This window comes from Echeneis naucrates, chromosome 7 (genome assembly GCF_900963305.1).
Source record: "Echeneis naucrates chromosome 7, fEcheNa1.1, whole genome shotgun sequence".
Lineage (NCBI taxonomy): Eukaryota > Metazoa > Chordata > Actinopteri > Carangiformes > Echeneidae > Echeneis > Echeneis naucrates.
Window position 1 is genome coordinate 20672009 of NC_042517.1, and position 27356 is coordinate 20699364.

Below are 27356 nucleotides of genomic sequence, written 5' to 3' on the forward strand. Positions count from 1 at the left end.
ATCATTTGTTTATCTGTTTCTGGGTCCAGGGAGGTGCTGGAGCCAATACCAGCTCACAGTGGTTGAGGACGGATACACACAGAGACAGACATGAGACAAACAACCACTCACACTCACACTCAGAACTACGGACAATTTCACCAGTTCTCTCCAGTTAATCCAAACATGATGTCTTTGGACGGTGGGAGGAAACCCACAGGGAGAACAATCTAACTGCACAGAAAGGCCCCAGAACCAGGAACCAAACCTGTAACCTTCTTGTTGTGGGGCGACAGCACTTTTTCACTTATTTCAGGATGAAGAAACTGTATTACTGCATTAGTCTGGGTCCACTTTCAGAGTTATAATAGTAATGATGCCAATGCTCATTTTCTCTGGATGGAAGTAGACGCATGTTCTTGTCTTGTCTTGTCTTTTTGTTTCCTTGTACAACAGGTTTTGTTAAATCAGTTACTAAAAGCATTGTGTCGGTACGAGTGACGACTTACACTTTCTTCTACTGCATAGGCATTAATAAAGTGTGCCAGGAGGTTACAGCACTGCAGGAAGAGCACCTCTCCCAGCAGGTGTGGAATGAGTCCACTGAAAACACACAACATGCTGCTAAAATTGGTGGAAGTCAAAGTTCTGTATTAATGAAGAATGAAATTAGAGCATGACTCACACATAGAATCCAGTCACTCCCTCCTCCTTAAAAATCCTAATCATACAACTAAACAGCCCACTGCAAAGGAGACAAAACATCTCACCGTAAAAACGTGCTTTATTCACTTAAAGCCTCCTACATGACTGTTACCATTTATCAGAAAGAAATTCTGGCAACACAGTGCGACTTTCTCTGTTACCCTCTTCCGTTAATAAAGGATGCAATATATTATCTGAACATGGATTTAAACACAAAAATATCCAAACCATATTTTTGCCAGACTCTGAAGCATTTCTGATACAAGTGTTTGCATCAGAAAAGTATTGTTGAGATTTGGTAATAAAATCCATCTTGATCTGATCCCAACTGAAAATTTTGGCAGGGAATTCAGGGGTTAATACACCAAAGATATGCTCAGGACATTGGAGACCTGATCACTAAGCAAACTTTTTGGGTCAATCTTTACTATAACTTTGATTTTTCATTTATTTCAGAGTATTTAAAGTTTGTGACACAATTACTATTTGAAACCAGGTTTTTGAAAGAAATATTGTGACCTATCTTTCGAATTAAGCCACACCGAACCTTACCCATACTTGACTTCTCTGCCAACAAACTGGGCCATGCACCGCACTGACATGAATGCCACTTGTAACAAGAGCAGGAGACTGACAATGTAGCAGAAAGTGTTGAGTCTAAAATATTAACAAAAATATTTAGTTACAACCATTATTCTTCTTTTGGCATAGCTTTCTAAGGACAGGGACAAAACACATCAATGTGAACAAAGACACAGCAGTTAAATTGAGTTTGATGTGGACACACCATGGAAAGGATGAGTGGCGACTTTGGAGAGACACTGGATGATCATCTCATATGTGGTCTACACAGAAAATAATTTGTTAAGAAAGACAAAAATATTTTAAAATGAGCGCATATGCAGTGGCTATAAAAAGTCTACATACCCCTGTTCAAATGCCAGGTTTTTGTGATGTAAAAAAATGACACCAAGATAAATAATTCCACACCTTTTCCACCTTTAATGTGATCTATAACCTGCATAATGCAATTGAAAAACAAACAAACCTTTAAAGGGGAAAAATAAAAAAACTTAAAATAACCTGGTTGCATAAATACGCACACCGTCAAACTAATATTTAGTTGCAGCACCTTTGGCTTTTATTACAGCACTCTCTCTTTTTGGGTAGGAGTCTATCAGCGTGGCACATCTTGATCTGGCAATACTGGCCCACTCTTCTTTGCAAAACCGCTTAAAATCTGACAGATTGCGGGGACATCTCCTGTGCACAGCCCTCTTCAGATCACCCCACAGATGTTCAATCAGATTCAGGTCTGGAGTCTGGCTGGGCCATTCCCAAACCTCAATCTTATTCTGATGAAGCCATTCTATTGTTGATTTAGATGTGTGCTTTGGGTCATTGTTGTGCTGAAAGATGAAGTTCCTCTTCAGCTTTCTAACAGAAGCCCAAAGGTTTTGTGCCAACACTGACTGGTATTTGGAGCTGTTCATAATTCCCTCCACCCTGACTAAGGCCCCAGTTCCAGCTGAATTAAAACAGCTCCAAAGCAAGATGCTGAAACCACCATGCTTCACTGCTTCACTCATGTTGTTTATTTATATCACAATACATTTCTCAATTTAGGATGATACTATATAATTCCAACATTGACATGAACATTATAAAAGTCACAGAAAACTTCCACTAATGCACACAAAGAATGACTGTACCTCCAAACATCTAAAAGATGATGCCAAGTCTATGAAAACCTTTCCTATAAAGCCATATAATATTTTAGACATAGAAACAAAACAATATTTACATTATATTTTTGTTCAGTTTTCATATACAAACAAGTAACAGTACATCACTATCAAATAGACATAAACCTCAGCTTTGTCAACTTTAATACCTTTAAAGTAATTTCAAACAACATATTAGGCAGAATTTTTTATTCTTGTGTAAACAGATAGTAGCAAAAGTCTTGATAAAATCTGTGGAAGCACCAACGTAGCCTGTTGTTTCATACTCTTTTTGCTCAGCTTGAATGCAACAAATTGATAGCAGCGGTGGGTTATGAGCATCAGTCAGTGACAGATTCATATGTATTAATATAAAATGCATTTAAAACCATATTACTGCTGCTATGAAAGAAATTTTGATCGTGACATATATTGAATAACTGGCCAGCCCTAAGCACACATGGCTGTAAAGAAAATCTCTGAATTAACCCAACGTTTTAATGTATAATCAGAGAGTGCGTCAGAAGGAGATATATCTGAGCTGTCATATGCTACAAACTTTTAGTAGCAGTTTTTCAAAACCACGTTGCTATGGCAGCTGTTTGTGAGTCAGAAGTTTAATTTCATGGTTGAAGACAAAACAAAACTAGAAAGGAGTCAAGGAAACAATGTAGCAACTAAGCATGTAATTCAGACTCATGCTTTGATTTCACATTGCTCATTCTCAGTCTTACCTCATTGAACACTTTCCTGAGTGAAGTCTGCAGCTCATCTGTTTTAAGAAGCTCTACCTGCTGAATAAATAACTACAATTACTGTGAGAACCTTTAACCTCACACCACCTCACTCTTATATGCCCATTCCAGATAAATTTGTGTTTCCTGCTGCTGCCCAGTAGTTTGTTTTGCTAAATGTTGATGAAAATTCTTCTCTATTCAATACAAATACTTTGCTTGTAGATGGATTACTCCTTCATCCCTTGTACTAAGTGGATTCTGGAATGATGTTACTTCCATTTTTTTCCCCTCTCTGCTATGTCACCATTGCTGGAGATTACTTGAATGTCGGATATCGCATAAATATCGGAAATTGTAACAAAGGTTGTTAAAATGATGGACCATGACCATAATATACAATATATGGGATTCAATATTTTTTTCTTATCTGTTGGATACAATATGGTTCCTTAGAAAGCCATTAGATGAATATGGATGAATATGGTTATGGATGAAATCATTATAAAAAGGTTATTATTAGAGACTCCTGTTTGGTCTCAAGATGAAACTCTGGAAATATTGGGTGGAACCCCCTTTAACAGACAATTCTGGATAGACCTAGACCTGCTCTATACGTAATGTACCTTGAGGTAACTCTATCATGATTTGGTGCTGTATATATAAATTGTTTTTGCTTCATACATATATATACACACACACACACACACAGGCCAAGTGTAAAGACCTTAGAGAATAATATGTACACCTTCTCGTCAAACTTGACAGGTCTTTTGATCTTAGTTGAACTTTTGACCCCTCCCCTCTCGACCAATGAGAGCATTTCCCGTCCGTAACCACTCCCCTGGTGTTTCCACGCCCCTGGCGATGAGGTCACAACCAATCAGATCATACGGGGGGTGGGTACGAGCAGAATGGCGGCAAATTCATTTCCAGGTTGACAGGCAAAGAGGGAGAACGTGTTTTGCTAAAGTGTTGAGAGCAGATTGAGTATGTATTTAAAAAAAAGGATGATATTCACAAAGTGTTTCTCTCTACAAAGAGGGAGTATATTGACAAAACAATGGTTTTAAATCATCTGAAAGTTGTGTTTTCTCCCTGTGAAGGGGTTACTTACAATTACTTTTGTAATTTTCGGTTAAAGGTTTTCGTTTGTTGTTGTTCAAACCTCTGTTGTAATGAAAGGAGAGGATATTGACGGTGATATTCACATGACACATAGTGTTTCTCTCTTCATGCAAACCTTACAAAGAACTAGTCCATCTTCTCATTCCAAGAAAGGACAAGACCCTGACTCTGATGTGTTTATTACATATGGTGAAAAGTTTTGTTTATATATAAAGGGTAAAAAAAAAAACTATCAGGGTGTGTCTGTTTTTTTTTTTTTTTGTGATCTGGATGGGAACAGTTTGTTTGAAGAGTTTCAGTCAGGATTTAGAGCCCATCATAGCACAGAAACAGCGCTGGTTAAAGTCTCCAATGACATTCTAATGGCCTCAGACAATGGATCAGCCTCCATACTTCTCCTTCTAGATCTTAGTGCTGCATTCGACACCATAGATCATAATATTTTACTACAGAGACTGGAACATGAAATTGGAATTAAAGGAACTGCACTAAAGTGGTTCAAATCCTACTTATCAGATAGACATCAGTTTGTTCATGTAAACAACAGCTCCTCCTCATGTACTGTAGTCAGTCATGGAGTCCCGCGGGGTTCGGTACTTGGACCAATCCTCTTTACGCTTTATCTGCTTCCTCTAGGCAACATTATCAGGAAACACAGCATCAATTTCCACTGCTACGCAGACGATACTCAGCTGTACCTATCAATGAAGCCAAATGAAGTCAGTAAGATAGTCAGACTGCAGGCATGTCTTGAAGACATAAAAGTCTGGATGACTGGAAATTTTTTACTTCTCAACTCTGACAAAACAGAAGTTATTGTACTCGGTCCTAAGCACCTCAGAAAAATACTATCTAATCATCTCATCAGTTTAGACGGCATCACTTTGGCTTCCAGCTCCACTGTAAGAAACCTTGGAGTAATTTTTGACCAGGACATGTCCTTTGTCCCTCACATAAAACAAGTTAGTCGGGCAGCTGTCTTCCACCTGAGAAACATTAGGAAAATCAGAAACATCCTTTCTCAGGATGATGCAGAAAAACTCGTCCATGCATTTGTAACTTCTAGGCTGGACTACTGTAACTCATTACTATCTGGATGTCCAAACAAATCTCTAAAAGGCCTTCAGTTAATTCAGAACGCTGCTGCACGAATATTAATAGGAACTAGGAAAAGAGATCACATCTCTCCCGTGTTAGCTGCTCTTCATTGGCTGCCAGTAAAAAATAGAGTAGAATTCAAAATCCTTCTTTTAACGTATAAAGCTCTTAATGGCCAAGCTCCATCGTATCTCAGAGAGCTCATAGTTCCTTACTGTCCTAGCAGGCCACTCCGCTCTCTAGATGGAGGTTTACTTGTGGTTCCTAGAGTCTCCAAGAGTAAATCTGGAGGCAGATCGTTCAGTTATCAGGCTCCTCTTCTATGGAACCAACTCCCAGCATCGGTCCGCGGGGCGGACTCTTTAGTAACTTTCAAGACCAAGCTTAAAACTTTCCTGTATGACAGAGCGTACAGTTAAAAAGTCCTCTACTCTTTAGGTATGCTGCTATAGGCCTAGGCTGCTGGGGGAAGGACTGAGCTTCTCTCTCTCTCCCTGTCACCCTCTCTCCCCCTCTCCCTCTTTCTCTCTAACTCCCTCCTTGCATGCGCTGATAAAAACCATCCTTCTTAAAAAAAAAAAAAAAAAAACAGTTTCACCCAGTTCTAAGCATTTATACTGCATTTACTAACCATGTTCTGCCAAAGTCTCTGTCTCTCCCAGTTCCTCTCCTCTCTCTCCCTGTCCTCATCCTGCAAGTAGTGACTCATCGCCATCCCATGTTCCTGCAACACCTGCTGGTCCCATATTTCATGACTTCTTTATTACAGCTCAACTCCATGAACTTCATGCAGCAACATGTTCCTGCTTATATCCTCCCCCCAATGCCTATCTCACTCTCTCTCTCTCTCTCTCTCCCACTCTCAACCCAACCGGTCGAGGCAGATGGCCGCCCCCCCTGAGCCTGGTTCTGCTTGAGGTTTCTGCCTCTTAAAGGAAGTTTTTCGTTGCCACTGTTGCCAAGTGCTTGCTCATCGGGGGATCTGTTGGGTCTCTTTAAATAAATTTATAAAGAGTTTGGTCTAGACCTGCTCTATATGTAAAGTGCCTTGATGTAACTTTGTTATGATTTGGCGCTATACAAATAAATCTGATTTGATTTGATTTGATGTGTATATTTTCTTAAAAGATTTGTTTTTACAGGCGGTCTTTTAGAGGGTGAGTTGGAGTGTCTTGCTTTTTGATGATTTTCCTGAAGGTAAGTGTTGCGTCTTTATCGAGATTATATTCATATGATTATTTTTATTTTTTCCGGTAGTTTGTACGCAAGATCTGGACGAAATCGAGAGAGTTTTCAGAGCAAGTTCTCCCGCACCAGCAACTGCTACAGCCGTGACCGGGCCCGTACCAGAGACAGTTCCAGAGGCCGGAGGCTCCCGGAAAGCCACGGCTGACGATCTCTGCGATAGAGAGGCTGAGAGGAAGGCCAGAGAGTTTCAGACTGCTGTAGGTTTTGATGATCAGACGGAAGTGACATTTGATGATGTTTCAAAGTTTGAGAGGTCCTTGAATTGTAAAATTTTAGTGTTTTATAGAAACAAAGGCACACAAGCCCTCTCCAAATTCCTAACCCTAGAAAAGACAAAACTGTGTTTATGTTTTTAAACCAGAATCACTATCACAATATCTAGGAGCCTGTCACGTGTGTGAGTACTGTCACACGGGGTATGACAGCATTTGCAGCCACCGCTGTCCAGGGCGGTGCTCCATGTGTCTGGACGGCTCGTGTTGTAAAGTCAGGTTCCAGCCCGTCTTTTGTATAGATTGTAACAGAACGTGTCGGTCTGCTTACTATCTGAATAAACAAGGAGCCTGTTAAGAGAATAACCCTAACCCATGTCACAGACTCTGGTACGTCGCTATGAATGGCAAGAGCAAACCTCACATGTGTCAAAAATTGAAATGCAGAATATGTGGGGAAGTCACCGGTGACGAGGAGGAGGAGTCAGGGAGCAAGAAGCATCTGTGTTATATGCAGCCTTTACAGGCAGACACGGATCATAACCAGAAAATAGTCTTTTATGATTTTGAAACCTTCACGAACGAGCAGGGCGTGAACGTGCCATATCTGGTGTGCACAAAAACCACCTTAGACGGCATTAGATGGAATGCCCACAGCGTGACATGCGCTTTAGAGTTTGTCAAACATTTCAGAACGGCCTCTTATCAGACAACCATCTTTATAGCACATAATTCTAAAGGTTTTGACAGCTACTTGGTCCTCAATGTCATGATAGAGCTGATCATAAAGCCGTCCTTGGTCTTGGTTTTCTGACCATGCTTCTCTCGGCCACGCCCAAAGCTTTAGGTTTTGCTGATAAAACCAAAGGCTATTTTCCTCACGGTTTTAGCTCTGAGCAGCGTTTGAAGTACGAAGGCCCTTACCCTCGAGCAGAGGATTACTGCACTGAACGCATGACAGCCGCGGGCAAGAGGGAGTTTGAGGGTTTGGTACGAAACGGTCAGGGGCAGAGTCTTTAGCTTTGAAAAAGAAGCGCTGCTTTATTGTCAAAACGATGTGGACATTCTCTCTGAGGCTTGTACCATTTTCAGAAACGGTTACATCCAGGAAACGGGTGTGGATCCTTTCAGCAGGTCGCCCATAGCCTTGGCCTACATGAAAGTATTTCTCACAAATTTTCTAAAGCCCAGAACCTTGGCCATTCCTCCTCCCGATCATTACAAATGTCAATTTAAATCTTGTTTGCACGACAGCATACGGTGGTTAGAATGGGTTTCTAACACTCTCGGCATCTTTATACAGCACACTCTGAACGCCAGTGAAAAACAGCTGGGTAACTACTTTGTAGACGGTTACGCTGAAGCAGGAGGTGTTAAGTACGTCTGGGAATATCTAGGATGTTTTTATCATGGCTGCCCTGTGTGTTTTCAGTCTCAAGAACGCTCTCCTCTCACAGGGACCACATTTGAGGAGCTCCACTCTAGCACAGTGAGGAGACTAGAGAGGTTGCGTTTGGTGCACGGTGACACACCGGTCGACATGACGGAGCACAGGTGGGCAGAGATGAAAAAAACACAGGGGGTGAAAGATTTTCTCAGACGTTACGACGCTCCTCAGCCTCTGTCACCCCGCAAGGCTTTGTACGGAGGCAGGATGTGTGCCGTGAAGCTGAGGCACACTGCAGAGCCTGACAAGACCGTCCGTTATGTGGACGTGACCTCCCTGTATTCCTATGTAAATTGCAGTTTTCCTTATCCTCTGGGTCACCCTGAAATAACTCCTTAAAGATTTTGAACACCCCAGCAGCTACTTTGGGCCAATCAAAGCTGTAGTGTATCCGCCCAGAGGTTTGTTTTTCCCTGTTCTACCGTACAGAACTCTCTCCTGTAAATTGGTTTTTACTCTGTGCCGCACCTGTGCAACGATGAATTTTCAGCAGGGGGCGTGCACTCACAGTGACGAGGCTAGAGCTTTAAAGGGGGTCTGGGTCATGCCAGAATTTAACAAGGCTTTGGAGATGGGCAATCGTTTGGCCAAGATCACAGAAGTATGGCATTTTGATCGCAGGGACGACGCCGTCTTTCTAAAGTACATGCAGACATTTTTGAAAGGTAAACAGGAGGCTTCGGGTTACCCGCCTGAGGTCGTAGATGAAGAGAGTAGGGAAAGATACGTCAGGGACCATCAGACGCATCAGGGTATTTTGCTGGACTCCTCCCAAATTAAACCAAATCCGGCTAAAAGACAACAGCTTGGGGAAAGTTTGCTCAGAGAAATAACCTCTGTCAGACGTCTCTCATCACAGAACCCAAAGAGTTTTTCTCTTTTATGTTTTCAGAAAAGCACAAAGTGAAATACTTTAACTTCATCAACGACAGAGTGGCTCTGATCCAGTGGGTGCACGGAGATCGCTACATCGCCCCTCCCAACAAGGTAGACAATGTGTTTGTAGCCGCTTTCACCACGGCCTACGGCAGATTAAAATTGTACGGTTACTTGGAACAGATGCAGGACAGAGTTCTTTACTTTGACACAGACAGCCTCATTTACACCACTAGAAAGGGCCAAAACATACTGCCTCTGGGAAACTACCTGGGAGATTTGACCGACGAATTAGACGGAGACAGCATACATGAATTTGCCGCAGCCGGTCCTAAAAGCTATGCTTATCAACACGGGTAAGCGTGTTGCGTCATTTCCGGTCACTGGCGGTTGTGCTCTCTATTGTGCTTGTGTTGTTTCCACTGTTCTTCTGCTATTATTTCCTAATTCACTCGAGTAATCAGACAGAAAATTATTTTCACACCAACACCAGGTTTTAGAAGTCAATATCTCCCCTTTCTCCAAAGTTTATAACCGTTTCTGTTCCTCCGCTAATCAAACTACCCGATTAGCAATGTCCTCTAGCTCTCTGTCTCCACTCTCTGTTCCTCCTTCTCCTCCTCCTCTCCTCTCCCGTTCTCTGTGCCTCATGTGTAGTAATTCTTCTGCCTCCTTTTATGATAGCACCTCTTGTCATAGATGTAGGATGATGGTAGAAATGGAGGCGAAGATTAATGAGTTAGAATCCCGGCTCCGCACTTTAGCTAGCCCAACTTATGCTAGTGTAGTTAGCCCCCCCCCCTGTAGCCGGTGCGGACCAACCTAGACGAGCTCATACGGCAGCTAAGATAGTTTCCTCCCCCCCAGTGGCTCCCGAGCAGCCGGGATCTAGTCAGGGTGGCTGGGTGACTGTCCGAGACAAGAGGCATAGTCGTAGGCAGCAGCCCCCGGTTCACCACCGACCAGTTCACGTTTCCAACAGGTTCTCCCCTCTCAGCGACACACCTGCTGAAAAGCCGACTCTAGTGATTGGTGATTCTATTCTGAGGAACGTGAAGTTAGCGACACCGGCGGCCATAGTGAAGTGTATCCCGGGGGCCAGAGCAGGCGACATCCAGTCTTATCTGAAACTGCTGGCTAAGGGTAAACGTAAATATGCTAATATTGTAGTTCACGTCGGCAGTAACGACACCCGACTTCGCCAGTCGGAAGTCACAAAAATGAATGTGGAATCGGTGTGTACTTTTGCTAAAACGATGTCGGACACTGTAGTTTTCTCCGGCCCCCTCCCCAATCGGACCAGTGATGACATGTACAGCCGCATGTCGTCATTTAACCGCTGGCTGTCGAGGTGGTGTCCCGAAAACAACGTGGGCTACATAGATAACTGGAAGTCTTTCTGGGGGAGACCTGGTCTAATTAGGAGAGATGGTGTCCATCCCACCGTGGACGGGGCCGCTCTCATTTCTAGAAATATGGCTGATTTTATTAGAAATCCAAAACCCTGACAATCCCGGGTCGAGACCAGGAGGCAGAGCCGCAGTTTAACAAGCTCCTCTGCGCCTCAGTCAGAGCGGTCATCTGCCGAGAATAGAATAGAGTCTCTGTCTATGTTTAGGTCTATAGAAACTGTGTCTGTCCCCCGACGACCTAAATTTAGAAAAGTTAATAAACCCAAATTAAACAAAAGAGGAGCTAAAAACAAAAACCTAACTGTAATTAAAACAGCCACAAATTTAGTCTCAAATAACACTGCGATCAAATGTGGACTGTTGAACATTCGATCATTATCATCAAAATCTCTACTAGTTAACGATCTCATAGCTGATCACCATATTGATTTATTTTGTATAACTGAAACGTGGCTGCAGCAGGATGAGTATGTTAGCATTAATGAAGCTACACCCCCAACTCATGTTAACTTTCATATCCCTCGTACCACAGGTCGAGGAGGTGGGGTGGCTGCAATATTTCAGTCAAGCCTATTAATCAACCCCAGACCAAAATCTGGCTGCAGGTCTTTTGAAAGCCTCACTCTTAGTCTCTCCCACTCGGACTGGAAAGGTGAAAAACCAGTTCTGTTAGTTACAGTATACCGTCCACCTGGTCCGTACTCAGAATTCCTGTCAGAGTTTTCTGAGTTTATATCAGAGTTAGTACTTAGTACAGATAAAATCATTATTCTGGGAGATTTCAATATACATGTTGATGTAGAAAGCGACAGCCTTAGTTCTGGGTTTCTTTCCCTACTAGACTCAATTGGCTTTTCCCAGCATGTGAATGAACCCACTCACTTTTACAATCATATCCTTGATCTTGTTCTAACTTATGGCATTGAAATTGACAAGCTAACAATTCTTCCCCAAAATTCTCTCCTGTCTGACCATTACCTTATTACATTTGAGTTTACTTTAATGGGCTCCAAAGCATTGAGGAATAAATTCAGCTATAGAAGATGTTTATCTGAAGCTGCTGTGGCTAAATTTAAAGAGAACATTTGGTCATCATTCCCAACAACGCCATATCTAAATTTAAATGAGGATTTCTCCCATACGCAGGTTGATGACCTTGTGACTAGCACTATGGCCACACTGCGTTCGAATCTTGATAATGCCGCCCCTCTCAAAAAGAAAGTATTCAATCTGAGGAGGATGGCTCCCTGGTATAGTTACCAAATCCGTACCTTGAAGCAGACATCAAGGAAATTAGAAAGAAACTGGCGTTCCAGTAAGTCAGAAGAGTCTCACAGAGCCTGGAAAGACAGCCTAAAAACGTATAAAAAAGCTCTCCGCAGTGCTAGAAGTTCATATTACTCAGCACTCATAGAAGAAAACAAGAACAACCCCAGGTTTCTCTTCAGCACTGTAGCCAGGCTGACAGAGAGCCATAGCTCAGTTGAACCAGTGATCCCCTTAGCTCTAAGCAGTAATGATTTTATTAGTTTTTTTCAGACAAATTTCTCACGATCAGAGAAAGAATTTATCAGCTCTTGCCTACGTTAGATAAAAATCCCCTTCTGAAGACGGCAACTGCTGAATCAGCTGCGGCGCCTCTTTTACATCTGGAATCATTCTCACCTCTAAATCTCTCAGAGCTAGCTTCTATAGTTTCATCATCCAGACCGTCAACCTGTCTATTAGACCCAATACCAACTAGCCTCTTTAAAGAGATCTTTTATGTAATGGAGCCGTTCATTCTAGATTTGGTTAATCTGACTTTATTTCTGGGTTATGTACCTCAGGCACTTAAGACTGCGGTCATCAAACCCCAGCTTAAAAAGCCTAATCTTGATCCAGATGTTTTGGCAAACTATAGACCCATATCGAACCTTCCATTTATTTCTAAAATCATTGAGAAAGCTGTAGCAAAACAACTACACGAGCATCTGGATGGGAACAGTTTGTTTGAAGAGTTTCAGTCAGGATTTAGAGCCCATCATAGCACAGAAACAGCGCTGGTTAAAGTCTCCAATGACATTCTAATGGACTCAGACAATGGATCAGCCTCCATACTTCTCCTTCTAGATCTTAGTGCTGCATTCGACACCATAGATCATAATATTTTACTACAGAGACTGGAACATGAAATTGGAATTAAAGGAACTGCACTAAAGTGGTTCAAATCCTACTTATCAGATAGACATCAGTTTGTTCATGTAAACAACAGCTCCTCCTCATGTACTGTAGTCAGTCATGGAGTCCCGCAGGGTTCGGTACTTGGACCAATCCTCTTTACGCTTTATCTGCTTCCTCTAGGCAACATTATCAGGAAACACAGCATCAATTTCCACTGCTACGCAGACGATACTCAGCTGTACCTATCAATGAAGCCAAATGAAGTCAGTCAGATAGTCAGACTGCAGGCATGTCTTGAAGACATAAAAGTCTGGATGACTGGAAATTTTTTACTTCTCAACTCTGACAAAACATAAGTTATTGTACTCGGTCCTAAGCACCTCAGAAAAATACTATCTAATCATCTCATCAGTTTGGACGGCATTACTTTGGCCTCCAGCTCCACTGTAAGAAACCTTGGAGTAATTTTTGACCAGGACATGTCCTTTGTCCCTCACATAAAACAAGTTAGTCGGGCAGCTTTCTTCCACCTGAGAAACATTAGGAAAATCAGAAACATCCTTTCTCAGGATGATGCAGAAAAACTAGTCCATGCATTTGTAACTTCTAGGCTGGACTACTGTAACTCATTACTATCTGGATGTCCAAACAAATCTCTAAAAGGCCTTCAGTTTATTCAGAACGCTGCTGCACGAATATTAACAGGAACTAGGAAAAGAGATCACATCTCTCCCGTGTTAGCTGCTCTTCATTGGCTGCCAGTAAAATATAGAGTAGAATTCAAAATCCTTCTTTTAACGTATAAAGCTCTTAATGGCCAAGCTCCATCGTATCTCAGAGAGCTCATAGTTCCTTACTGTCCTAGCAGGCCACTCCGCTCTCTAGATGGAGGTTTACTTGTGGTTCCTAGAGTCTCCAAGAGTAAATCTGGAGGCAGATCGTTCAGTTATCAGGCTCCTCTTCTATGGAACCAACTCCCAGCATCGGTCCGGGGGGCGGACTCTTTAGTAACTTTCAAGACCAGGCTTAAAACTTTCCTGTATGACAGAGCGTACAGTTAAAAAGTCCTCTACTCTTTAGGTATGCTGCTATAGGCCTAGGCTGCTGGGGGAAGGACTGAGCTTCTCTCTCTCTCTCTCTCTCTCACTCTCTGTCTCTCCCTGTCACCCTCTCTCCCTCTTTCTCTCTAACTCCCTCCTTGCATGCGCTGATAAAAACCATCTTTCTTAAAAAAAACAAAAAAAACAAAACAGTTTCACCCAGTTCTAAGCATTTATACTGCATTTACTAACCATGTTCTGCCAAAGTCTCTGTCTCTCCCAGTTCCTCTCCTCTCTCTCCCTGTCCTCATCCTGCAGGTGGTGACTCATCTCCATCCCATGTTCCTGCAACACCTGCTGGTCCCATATAACATGAATTCTGTATTACAGCTCAACTCCATGAACTTCATGCAACAACATGTTCCTGCCTACACCCCCCCCCCCCTCCAATGCCTGCCTGCCTGTCTCTCTATCTCTCTCTCTCTCTCTCTCTCTCTCTCTCTCAACCCAACCGGTCGAGGCAGATGGCCGCCCCCCCTGAGCCTGGTTCTGCTCGAGGTTTCTGCCTCTTAAAGGAAGTTTTTCCTTGCCACTGTTGCCAAGTGCTTGCTCATCGGGGGATCTGTTGGGTCTCTTTAAATAAATTTATAAAGAGTTTGGTCTAGACCTGCTCTATATGTAAAGTGCCTTGATGTATCTTTGTTATGATTTGGCGCTATACAAATAAATCTGATTTGATTTGATTTGATCAAACCAGGAACAAGAAAAAAGCGGTGCTCAAAGTCAAAGGTATTACGCAGACGCATGACAGCTGTCAAAGAGTCAACTTTGACAGCGTCAAACGACTGGTGGAGAGGCGTACTGAGAATGGGGAGGGGGAGGAGTTCATTCAAACCCCTCAGCAGAACATTGCAAGGGATAAAAGGGGATTTCTCTTAAAAAATTCTTCATTTCAGAAAAGTTTTGCGTTGTGTTTGACAAGAGATGGTTGCTGCCTACCGGTCGTACTTTGCCTTTTGGGTTTTAAAAAAATGTCACACCTTGTTGAAGAAATTGATTTTGATCCTAGATTGGTACTGCCTTTTTCATGCCAGATTGTGGGACCCAGCAGTTGTGGAAAAACTTTTTTTGCAAAAAATGTATTGGAAAATTGTCAACATGTGATGAACCGTGTACCTGAGAATATTATATGGATTTATACTTCTTATCAAAGCAGGTACGAAGAACTGCAAAAGAAAAAGGACTGCCGGATTCTTTTAAAGACGCTCATTTATTTCCCCCTCAACAAAAGCATCTCATTATATTAGACAACGTGTTATTACAAGTGGCAGATCATCCGGAAGTGGTAAGAATTTTCACGCAATACAGACACCATAAAAATATGAGCGTGATGCTGTTGACCCAAAATGTATTTTACAAAGGTAAATACAGTCGCACAATCAGCTTAAACAGTAATTACCTGGTGCTGTTTAAAAACCCACGGGATAAATTGCAAGTCAACATAGTGGCTCAACAAATATATCCCGGTCAAAAAGATTATTTTATTCAAAGTTTTGAAGACGCTACTCGAGATCCTTTCGGTTATTTATTGGTGGACCTCACACCCGCCTGTCCAGAAAGATTCAGACTCAGGTCGGGAATACTACCTCGCCAGTGGCCGGTGGTTTATGTGCCTAAAACAAAGTGAAATCATTTACATATTTGGAAAAACAGTATGTCGGCGTGCCTAAAAAGAAATGCTCCTTTACTGAAGGCCTTGAGTTGAGCCACACCGCTGAAACGTAAAGACATTCTCCAGCACCACTGTTCCACAGACTTTCTTCAGTGTCTCAGCGAACGCTTGTCAATATAAAAAACTCAAAAGCCGGAAGAAAATTATCAGACTGCTGGCGGACAAAAAAACTAGTCTGAAGAGAAACCGAGGGGTTTTGATGAAACAGACTGGAGGTTTTCTTTTGCCTCTGCTCTCTGCCGTGGTACCCATGTTCGGTCAGCTTCTCGGCGGTCTGATTCACAAAAACTAAATCATGAGTCGGCCTGGGTACGGAAACTCCGGCTCAAACCATGAGACGTGCAGCCGAAAGTGATTTGGATGAAAAAATGAGGGCTGCATGAAACGAGGTGGGACTAATATAGTATAGTGGGTTCTCATATAGTGGACCTGTTTAAACATTTGTCCTTGTCTTATAATAAAAAATTCCACAGACCGGCGCCGAAGGGTTGGATGTTTTTTTTAAATACTCTAATGGAGGTCAACATTCCCCTATCCTCCATGAATAACCCTCAAGCTCGCAAACAATACAGCAGACTCAGAACAGGGGGTGAGGAAGAGGAGGAAGAGGAAGAGAGCAGTAGTGGTGGCACTGGTTTTGAAACCGCTCGGAAGAAAATCATCCTATCCACGATGGAGCACGCCCCCCAAAAAGAGAAGATACGATGATGACGATGAAGAAGAAGAAACGCCCCCGGTGGAGAAAAGATATAAAGAGATGAAGAAAACTCAGTGGATTGAATGCGTCTTTTATTTCTTATCCAGCTTGTGACAATCTTTAAACATTTGTAAAGAGCAGATGTTTTGTGAAAAAATATCAAAGCTGTACGAGGAGTCGTAATGACTCTCACCACACCGAGTCACCGTATCATAATTTTTTAATGCCTCATCTTCACCTCATCTTCACCGCTGTACAAAGATAAAACATTTTCAAAAGTTAAACCGAAGGCTCTGTGGCATAAATAATGCTGGCCGCACGCCGTAGACAACCGTGATATGACACGGTTTTGCACCGTTTTTCTAAAACGTCCGTTCCGTCTTCTTCCACAGTAAGGGCCAACCAGTGTTCTCCGGGCTTGTGTCCCGGATTTGTGTTCACAATCATGTAGCCGGGGAGCATGAAAGATGACGTCAGTAAAGGCAACTGATCCGAGGCCCAAACCCCGCAGAAAACATTTCCAAGTAAATGATGCATGAGACTTTCCAGCTGAAGGTTATTCATTTTTGCGTCGGTTTGACTTTTAGTAGTAATCCATCAACACTTGTCGCTCGGAGTTGATTTCCAAAATAGATTCATAGCAAGCATAAACGATCAGGGTGGTGGTATGAGGTAACGGTACCCTGAATCTCATTTCCAGCCTTAAATTTCCATTGGAAACAGAGGATAAGGCGTCAACGTCTTCGGCGGCGTTGAGGTTAAAGACAAACAGAGAGTAGCCCTGCTCAAATTCTACCCTGTTGATGCTTAGAGGTGAATCTCCCTGTGGCGGTAAACATGTTGTAAAACTCTCTGACAGACACACCTTGGTTAAATTGAGGTTGAAAAGCTTTGCCCGGAATTTGTCTCCCGTCACACAGGGCCATGTATTCCACGTCGTTGTGGATAAAATTGAACGGAGACAAGTCTCTTCTACCCGTGAAAGCTTCGTGGTGCATCATAGCCAGCGTATTTGGGCATGGTCCCCAGAAATAGGTTCTCTTGGTTACATATTCGAGAATTCTCCGGGATGGAATAAGTTTTCACATTCACCCGGGCCAAGGGACAGAGAGCATTTCCCTTTGCTAAGGCCGCAGCGTGTCCTAAACTCACCGTGGGGGCCATGGTGGCTTTTCTCACAAACAGAGAGGCTCCGAGCACTTTTAAACGGTAGGTGGCGTCACCGGCGCACATGAGGCTCACTGGCTCTGGTGAGCTTGACTCTCAAATCCACCGCGTTCAAAAGAAGCCGCTCGCTGAAAAATATGTCAGCGTGGAGAGGTCCCAGCAGGTGGACCTCTTTGGAGGTAAAAGCGGCCCTCTCACACAGGCCTTTGTTGGGCCCGTTGATGACCACCACCGAGTCCATAGCATCGACCGTGTCTTTGTAGAATAACCCGGCGCTGAACTGACTTTTTAAGGCGTTTTCCGAATAGTTTAGTAAGGTTTCTATCATGGCCCTGTACGGGTGAGTGGCGCTGGATTGCGATATCAATCTGTCTCAAAGAATAACGTCGCATTGACTAAAAATTGTATTCAAGGGGTAATTGATCAGGCTCACGCGTGCGTCGTTGGCCAAGTCCGTACTGTCCGCGTTGGTGATTTTTACCCTAAGATGCAGCAAGGTGTTGTTCAGATCCAGATATTTGTCACCGTCTCCCGGTAAAAAAAAACTCTATGGGGCCACTGTCTGTAATCGCCGACAAAGGCAAAACCTCCGTATAGAATTTTTCATCGATAGACAGCAGAGTCATGGGCGCTGAAAATAAATCCAGTTCTGCCATACTGCATTTGCTCGATTTGTGGTGTAATAAGGCCATCTTTGATATTTATTTATTTATTTTCCTAAAGAAATATATCTCTGGAGCGCGAGTTCCTCCCTTTAGGACGGTTTCTTCCAACTGATTTCTTCTTGAAGCCTCCTTTGCATGTTTTTACCCTCGGCCTTCCCGAAACCACACGCTCCCCAGGAGGTCTCTTCCTAGGTCTTCTAGCCAAAACCAAGATACCTCCGGCACACTCTTGAGATCCAGGGCTCTCCCACCCACCACTGCCGCCGGATAATTTACCTACGGCGCAGGTAAACACTTCGGAGGCTATGTTTTTGGCCACTGTTTGGCCGTTCGTGTTGTACCACGTCTGTGTAACAGTAGAGGTGGTACATCCCCGCTTTTATATCTGCGGGATAAGGAGCCGTCTTTGATTCAAACTTGATCCATTCTCCGGGCTTTACACCTAGGATGTAAGCCATGGGTGGAAAACAACAAAGATGAAACTGACCCCTGGCGTGATATTCAAATTTCTTGTGAACGTTGTTAAAGACTAGTTTAATGTCCGAATCGATACGTCTAAGAAACACGTTGAACCCGTCCGCAAATTGCTCTGCGCTTCTGTAATAACCTTCTCTAAATCTTTAACGACGACCCCCCGTCTCGCCCGCAACCGCCGCTACCTGCACATCACCTTTTCTCTTTATGAGAAGAACGGCCTTCACCTCTTCTCCCGCTTCCTCATCCTCTTTAGGTTTCTTTTTCCAATCAAAGTACCCCGCGCCTTTTGGTACGTTAAACCAGGTGTGCGGGTATGAAATTTCCGTCAAGGCCACCTGCCACGGGCCCTCTAAATCAATGTGTTGAGGTAAATCCACCTGGAAAACGGAGGCCGTATTATTTTTAAATACGTTGCGGCTGGTGTTGGAGGGAAGGGTGATGTAAAAACCCTCACTATCCGTCCTGTTCATGATTTTTTGTACAAACGCTACAAGGGATAAATTGAAGTGCGTACACTGACGGCTCGCAGGATTTGTTTTATACATTTGTCAGATCGTCGGCTCACATCCAACTGTTGAATTTTTCGGGCCAATTTTTCCATTGCACCAAGGCTTGCTATTCACCACCCACCACCCTCCTGGCTAAAATTTTCTCCACTCTATAGAGCTTATCTGGAGCCGTCTTTACTTTTTGCAACTCGGCTTCATAAAAAGTGCCCTTGATAGGTTCGCCGTCGTAGTCTTTGAGTTTGTACACCGGCGGTAGACGTGGTATGCATTCAGACACTATAAATAGCTTGTCGGTAAAGCTCTGTTCGTATTTTTTTTATCAAACTTTCCCCTTAGTTGGGATATTGTCACTGTGTCCCCCTGTTTCAAATTTATCTTGAACCTGGCTTTGTATCTGAGAGGAAATTATAACTTTTCACCAACTCCTGTAAAACATCCAAGTATCTGTGGGTGTTTTTAGCGGTAAAATACCTCCACATTCTAGTTTTCAATGTACGGTTAAATCTTTCCACCACCGAAGCTTTCAGATCGCTGACCGTGGCAAAATGTTTACCTTGTGTTTCTTCATCTCTGGAAATTCTTGTTGGAAAAATTCTTTACCAGAGTCCGTTTGTAACTTTTCAGGTGTCCGGCTCTCTTCATTCACATTCTCACATTCAAAAGCCTTCGCAGTCTCCGAGGCGCTTTTATTCTTTAAAACTCTCATGTAGGCCTTTTTAGAAAATACATCTATGACCGTCAAGAGATAACGATAACCGTCGTTGTGCTCGGCCAAAGCATGCATATCGCAGAGATCAGCCTGAAATTGAACCATCGGTCGTGGCACAAACACTCTATTCCTAGGAAAATTTACTCTGACCAGCTTATGCAGAGTATAAGTATCCTGCTCCGATAGAAATTCTTTAACTTTTTCCACATTTACTTTTTTACCCGTTTCATCTTGCAAGGCTCTGCGGAGTCTGTCCACTCCTCCAAAGCTGCCCGGGTGAACCGGGTTATAATATGCTTTTTTCATGACACTTTTCTCAGACATGTTAAGACACGCGCCTCTCCAGAGTTTATGAAAAAATCAGCGAGACTCTACTTTTTTAATACAACTTTTATTTTTCATAAAGCAACAGAAATACGTTGCAAATATGATTGTTCAAAATACATTGAAAATATATGATGGATCAACACACATACACACATTATAATATTTAAACATTGAGGCTGTACAGGGCGGTCCTCATCACCAAGGCTCCAATGGTGGCTCTAATAACACAATGCAGCTTCAGCAATTCACTCGATTTACATGTCGATTTATGACATCTACAATCAAAGCATATATAATAAATAGATCATCCACATTGTCATAATTCATCTCTCTGATCATTTCATCAAATGCTTCGGGTAATGACTGTTCATCCGCGAATTGCGAGGCAACCGTGATGAGTAAACCCCACAAGGGTCCTGCATGACTTCGAACCAAGTCCAACCTCTTTCTCATTTCATCTACACGATTATCATTTGGTGTGTTTTCAATCACTCCTTCTAAAATAAAGACTAACCCGCCGGTAGTCCAGTGAGCTTCCAAATGCGCCATCAATTTTCCACAATAATCCCCCATTTCTTCAACTCTTCTCCGCCGTTCCACAGGGTGAAGGCTTCTTCGATGCTTTTCAACTCCAGAGCGTTTTCTTTTTCAACCAATTTATCGTACAGGTCGGCAATTTTCTCGTTCACGCGTCTTTTGAATTTCAGATCGTCGAGAAAGGCTTCTGCCAGACCTTGGATCCTCTCACCCGACACGTGGATAGAGCGATTTTTCAAGGCCGTGGCGATGGCAGGAACAAATTCATCCGTCCATAGTCTCCCTCACCTGCTCAAAGTACTTCAGGTAGAAGTAGTCCGGCGCATCCTCCAGACACTCTGGCTCCCTCTGACTGGGGTGGTTGGTGATACAGCCGTAGCAGATTTCCGAATGAAAAACGGAGATGACGTGGTTCAGCAGACGAGACACCACGGCTTTCACCGTGTTCAAAAGAACGGCGGACAGCAGTCTGTCGGTCACATCCCCTCTCTCCACTGCTCTTTCCGTCGAAGATTGGCTCGCCTGCGGGGAAGGTGGTGTGTCAGGAGCAATCTGCGTAGCTGTCGGGGAAGGTGCTGTATCAGGAGCAATCTGCCTAGCCGTCAGGGAGTTTGGCGGCGTTGCGTGATATCTGCTCAACGGATAAGGAGCGATCCAGGTCAGATGTCTTTTCCTGCAAGACTGCAAAGTCAGAGGACTCAGCAGACGGACCATTGTGGGTATGAAAGACATGATTTTATCTTCTTGTTCTCGTCGTTCTTTTTAAAGTACGGCTGAGAGGAGTTACGAGTTACTCGCACGCCTTGTTAGCCATGGAAGCGTGTTGGAATTGGTCGGGAGGAGTAGGTCGAGGGGTTATTCGTAGACCAATGGCGTAGAAGGGTTAGGGTTAGGGTTAGGGTCTCACCAGCAGAATGTCTCTGAAACTCTGACTGCTCGCAAACAGTCTTAATTTTCTCTGTGTATTCCTTCATCACCCTCAACCAGTTCTTGAACGGAATGTGCAAACATCTCTGAAACACTCCACAGTCCTTGTTGAAATACTCCAACACAAACTCGTCCTCACACCCTTCACTCACCCAACGGGCGGCTCTGTAATACCATTGACCCGACGGGGTGCTCTTGGTCTACCACACAATGTTGGCTGCAATTCTTTTTTTCGGAACTCCTGATGATCCCTCTTCTTTTTCCACACCATTCACTTTTAAATTTGTTACACCCACCAACGTCAGTGCCGACCAGTCTGTTGAGGTGAGTGTCGCTCTTGATCCCGCCGGGCTGTAAACCTCATCTTTTTCCAACTGGTAAAAACACATCTCTTGAGAGGTATAGTTGAACACGTACCCCCAGGCACCACCATCCGACATTTTCCACTCTCTGTGGAGAGCCTCGGGTGCCGGAGTCTGAATCCGACACAAATACGTCACACGCTTCTTCGGAGCTCCTCGTAATTCGTGATAACTCGATACAGGAGTCTCACAGATCACCACGTTCGGGGCGGCAGACTCTTATTTCATGTTGTTTTCAGCCATTTTTTTTCTTACTCTCGCAAAAAAGCAAACCACAACACTTTTTTTTTTCCTTTCAGTGCAGCACACATCCAAACTCTTTGCCCGTCACCCTCTATATGAAGTGAGCGCCATTCCGCTTGTACCCGCCCCCCGTATGATCTGATTGGTTGTAACCTCAGGGGTGTGGACACACTAGGGGACTGGTGATGGACGGATCAGTGGGTGAAAACCTACCTCCTCTCCAGTCAACCCTGAGTAGAGAGAAACACTCTGTGTGAATATCGTCCTCTCCTTTCATTACAACAGAGTTTTGAACAACGGACGAAACCGAAAATTACAAAAGAGCCTAGTAAGTAATCCCTTCACAGGGAGAAAATAAACACTAATTTAAAACCATTGTTTTGTACTCCCTCTCTGTAGAGAGAGAGAAACACTCTGTGAATATCATCCTTTTTTTAAATACATACTCAATCTGCTCCTTTCACTCTAGCAAAACACATCCTCCCTCTTAGCCTGTCAACCTGGAAATGAATTTGCCACCATTCTGCTCGTCCCCGCCCTCGAATGATCTGATTTGTTGTGACCTCATCGCCAGGCGTGTGGAAACACCAGGGGAGTGGTTATGAGCGGGAAACGCTCTCATTGGTCGAGAGGGGAGGGGTCAAACGTCAACTAATTAACTAATTAACGTCAACTAGATCAAAGGACCTGTCAAGTTTGACGAGAAGGTGTACATATTACTCTCTGACCTTAACTTCTGTGGAGATTTGGATTATGTTTTAATTCACTGGCTCAAAGATATTAGAAAGTACTGTATCCTAAAATTAGTTTTAAACTGGTGTCTTATAGTGCCAGTCCTCACCTGTCTAACTTTGCTTCTCACCATTGTGGATATGGCACTGGTTACAATACGAAGTGAGAGGCCACGGAAGATTCCCCTCTTTCCATCCACTTTCGCAATGTGCCCTTGCTAAAAACAAACCCATCACTTGTTGTCTGCTCTTAATTGCTCTTCCAATGTCAGATATTACATCATCATAACTCGCTCACCATAGGAGAAGAAGCCAGGCAAGTATAAGACTCGTTTTCCAAACACAGTTGTGCCCACAGTCAGGGGAAGAGGTTCATGTCCCACCTAGAACCAATAATAACTGAGATATCACGGGAATGATAATATCACTGACAATTCCTGCAGGCTTTTTCCAGCCAGTACTCGGACCTGAACAAGTTCTTTGTTTTTTCAATCTTCCTCTCCCCATGGCAGACATTGCAATTTTGTTGTCACAGCAATAAATACATAGACAATCCTTTTTAGGTATACCTACCTATGTTGCCATGTTTACAATAAACATCATGGCGTGGCTAGGTTTTAGAACATGATAGAATTGTGTTCAAATGGGTTTTTCTTTGCTATTAGACTATATTTGTTGAAATCATGGTTACAACAAAAACAACATGGTTAACTTTGTGCAAGGAATGATTGGCATGTTTGCATTTTAGTAATCTTGTCAATGGCGGAACTGAATGAGTGTGCATGACAATCTTGAAGATCGGAAGCACAACATCATCCACGTGTAGTTATGGTATTAGCTACATCGGCTACCTGTATTAGCAGCTTCACGTACAGAAGCGGGTGTGTGATGGCTGTTACTCCCGCTCCAACCAGCACCACTGCGGTATCATCCCGACCGGCTGACCGGACGGGATGATTCCATATTTAATTACCGTTAAGGAGGAAGACAGCTCATTACCGGTTGACAGCACCCACGACGACCGGAAAATCAACTTATGCGCGGAACTTTCAAAATAATATTCCAGGCATCAGAAGGAATATAGGTAGGAAATTGTCATGTCCATGTGCTGTGAATACATGGTAAATAAAATGAGGTCATAATTACTTGGACCCATATGTGAGACACAACGAGAGAACAGAAATCTTTTGTTGTGATATCAGAACTTATTTTGGTTTAAAATTACAAATAGTTTATATAAATCCAAATAAAGGGGTAGTGCATTCAACTTACTCAACATTGCACAAACAATACTTTGTATTTGCAGAAACAAATAGTAAATAGAATAACTGTACATATTGCCATATCAGTGACAATTTTTTTGAAGATTTGGTGCAGTTTAATTATCTAAACGTGCAAATTAAAGTGCACACATTCAACAGTGAACTATATATACAAATATAATCTATGGCCAATTGTAGAGATTTGCAAAAATGAACACAAACAAATATAAGCAGATGAACATATTGCCTGAAATCAGCATTTGAATGAAAAAAATAACTATTAAAAACCAACATCAACAGTTAATAGATTTTGTGTGGTGCAATGTCGGTGACTCCTGTAGTTGTCCATGCGGTGGTGTCTGCCGTGCTGCCATCAGGGTGAAACAATGTGCAGGGGTAGCAGAACAAAGCATTAGCTGCTTCACAGCCTGCTAGCCAAGTTTTCCGCTCATACCAGCTCCGCGAAAATCCCCGGTTATATGATTTCCCTCCCTTTTTAGAAACTTGTTTTATGTTTACATTTGGTTCTGGAAGTCCTAATTGTTTTGTTGCCAATTTATCTTCATTACTGCGAAGACTAAAATGGACTTCTTTCAGGGAAATGATTGAGTTGCTCCGTACACTTGCCATGCTGACCTTGAATGTGACTAGCGCAGTGGCTATGTGGGCTATGCTCATGTTACATTTGACGAAAGCACGTTAGGGCAAGCCCTCCTGGAACCCATAGAGAATGCATTGTAACGACTGAAATATGAAAAAAACTGACATTACATGAGAGTTGATGAGGGTAGTCAGGGCGATTTTCATCCTGACTGAAATCGCCCAAAAGGGCACAGCCCTACACTGATTGGATAATGACATACAGAGCAGCTCCAACCGTCTAGAACTATCACAACCACTATAACACTGTAAAGAATATGATAAAAAAAAAACATTTCCCCTTTGGTGGTGCATCACCCGATTGCCCTTATGAACAAACCCCCTCTGCTTGATGACATAGGGTTAGGGTTAGGGTTATATCTTTTTCTCTCCTGATTTAGCCACCCACAAACAGGTAGTCATATATGGAGGACCAAAAGGCACAGAATGAAATATATAAATAAATCTTTAAATAATTATTTAAATGTGTCATTAATTAATTAAAATACCAGTTCATGTAATGTAAAAACGTGGGGGTTGTTTCATTATTGTTCCATTATACAGTACAGTAAAAGAATGGAAGGCCTAAACTAAAGAACCATTAAGCAGGACAGTGCTGCTGGAAAGAGTCAGGACACAACAACCTGGTAAGTTTGGAAAGTTTGATTCTACAGCAGCCTTGCAGCTCATGTACATGTCAGGCAATCAGTTATTATGTATAACTGTTGCTCACCTGAATGACATGTAAATAAGGTCTTACACTCTTTTAAAGATAATACCTGAAGACCAAACTTGTTTGTAGTGTCAGTCGACTCGAGAAAGGCTGCAATGTTTTTGCTGGACAACCTAAACACTGATGCCTCTGAGTTTGGGCAGTCAACTGACAATGCTGCCATTTCAACACCCAGCTCTTCCAGATTGGACACCTTTGAAAATTTTGGAAAAATATATAAAAAAAAAACATTTATTGCTGATTACATGAAATATTAATATAATATAATATAATATAATATATATATATATATATATATATATGAATTAAATACCTTTTTTACACTCAACCATTGGAATTTTGACTAACTTACTGCCACAGCCCATTTTATCATTACATTTCAGTAACAATTAAATGTAGTCTTGCTTTGTATTACACCTGAACAAGATCATGTCAACTCACTGAAGCAAAGGGTTTAATGCAACTCTGCAACTCTGCAACTCCATGGGCAGAAATACAGTCACTCTTATAAACCTCTAACTTCGGCTGCTTTATACAGTATGTCTTCAATTCAATTGTCTTCCTCATTCCTCATTTCAAGACTAAGGTCCTGACCTTAGAAAGCCTTGAACGCTGCAGCCTCCTGCTTGTATCTTTCCCTGTGATGCTGCTCTAAAGTTGACCACCCTTTCATAGTCCCTAGAAAAAAAATAGGGTCATTCAATGATCTTGCTCTCATATTTCAAAATCAAAAATGTACTGTGTAAAGTGTAGTTTACATGTCTATGTAGCGTTTGGGCTCTCCTACAAGACATTTCAGCTGCGAAGTCTCTAGTGCACACCATAACTGAGCATTTTAGATTTGAAAATGCAGTTTCAAAACCAGATCTGAAAAAGTTGGACTCAGTTTTTCAGCTCCTCAGTTGAATTTCACACATCACAAATCCTAGCAACCAATCCCGTGGATTTTCTTTCCCAGTTCATTTACATAATATATGCAAAGACTGGAATGTGGGAGCAACGTAAAATGGACTGCGATGGCGAACGCTTGCTCTGTGTTTGAGTGTGGAGAGGCTAATCGTGATACCAACCTTCATCTTTTACCAAAGGATCATACCACGCGGGAGAAATGTTTGCAGTTTATTTGGAATGATAATGAAAGATTTGATTGAGACTTCCTCCGATTTTCCACGAGTGTCAATATAACAATTAATTCACAAAATGCTCAATACCACCACATATAGCCAGCTCTCTCCAATTAGGCAGTTTAGGAAACTTTTGTGCCTCACCAGTTCTGAGCTCACCGCACATTACTGCGAACAAACTAACCTCAGCAAATAAAAAAAGAGACTAACCAACAGTACACTTACCATTCTGACACGTCCTCTAGCCGGCGACTTGTAGATGTTGGTTCCTCCTCAGAGTCTGAGTCAAACATGTAAGGATGTATATCGCCAATGTTGCCGCGAGAGGTAGCCATTCTGACGCCACGCACCACTGTTACCAAGCAACCCAAATCAGGCAGCGGTGGTGGGCAGGCGCAAGTCTGATACATTTGCATATTCATGAATATTCAAAAAACCTGGATTTTTCAATGAGGGAGAAATAGTGGACATGTCTTAGTCAGTTAAGTGTTTGAAGGGCTGTTACGGTTTATGTTTAAGTAAGTAACAGTTATCTTAAGGTAGTTATTTTTTTCTTTTTTTGACAACTTCAGCAATGTAGATCCCTTATTGAGTAATAAAACTGATAATAAATTGAGACATTTTTGTTGTGTATTATATGTATTTATTGTACAAAATTTGTCATGTCCTGTGGTGTTTTACATTTATTTTTTTGTATAGTGCCCTATACTGGTCATTGGTTTGTGACATTGCTTTTAAGCCATTGATAA

The 27356-nt window shown here is 42.6% G+C and overlaps 1 protein-coding gene across 1 annotated transcript; it reads right to left on the reverse strand.

Annotated features, from left to right (window-relative positions):
* Positions 1–446: 446 nt before the first annotated feature.
* On the reverse strand, positions 447–26942 carry LOC115045704 (mitochondrial carrier homolog 1-like). The gene is made up of 10 exons (XM_029505500.1): positions 26833–26942; positions 24883–24923; positions 23701–23789; positions 23140–23232; positions 22960–23067; positions 3143–3202; positions 1472–1529; positions 1237–1294; positions 665–724; positions 447–582 (listed from the first exon to the last, which is right to left on the reverse strand). The coding sequence occupies exons 1-10, from the start codon at positions 26940–26942 to the stop codon at positions 447–449; spliced, it is 813 nt and encodes a 270-aa protein (XP_029361360.1).
* Between the last annotated feature and the right edge of the window lie 414 nt (positions 26943–27356).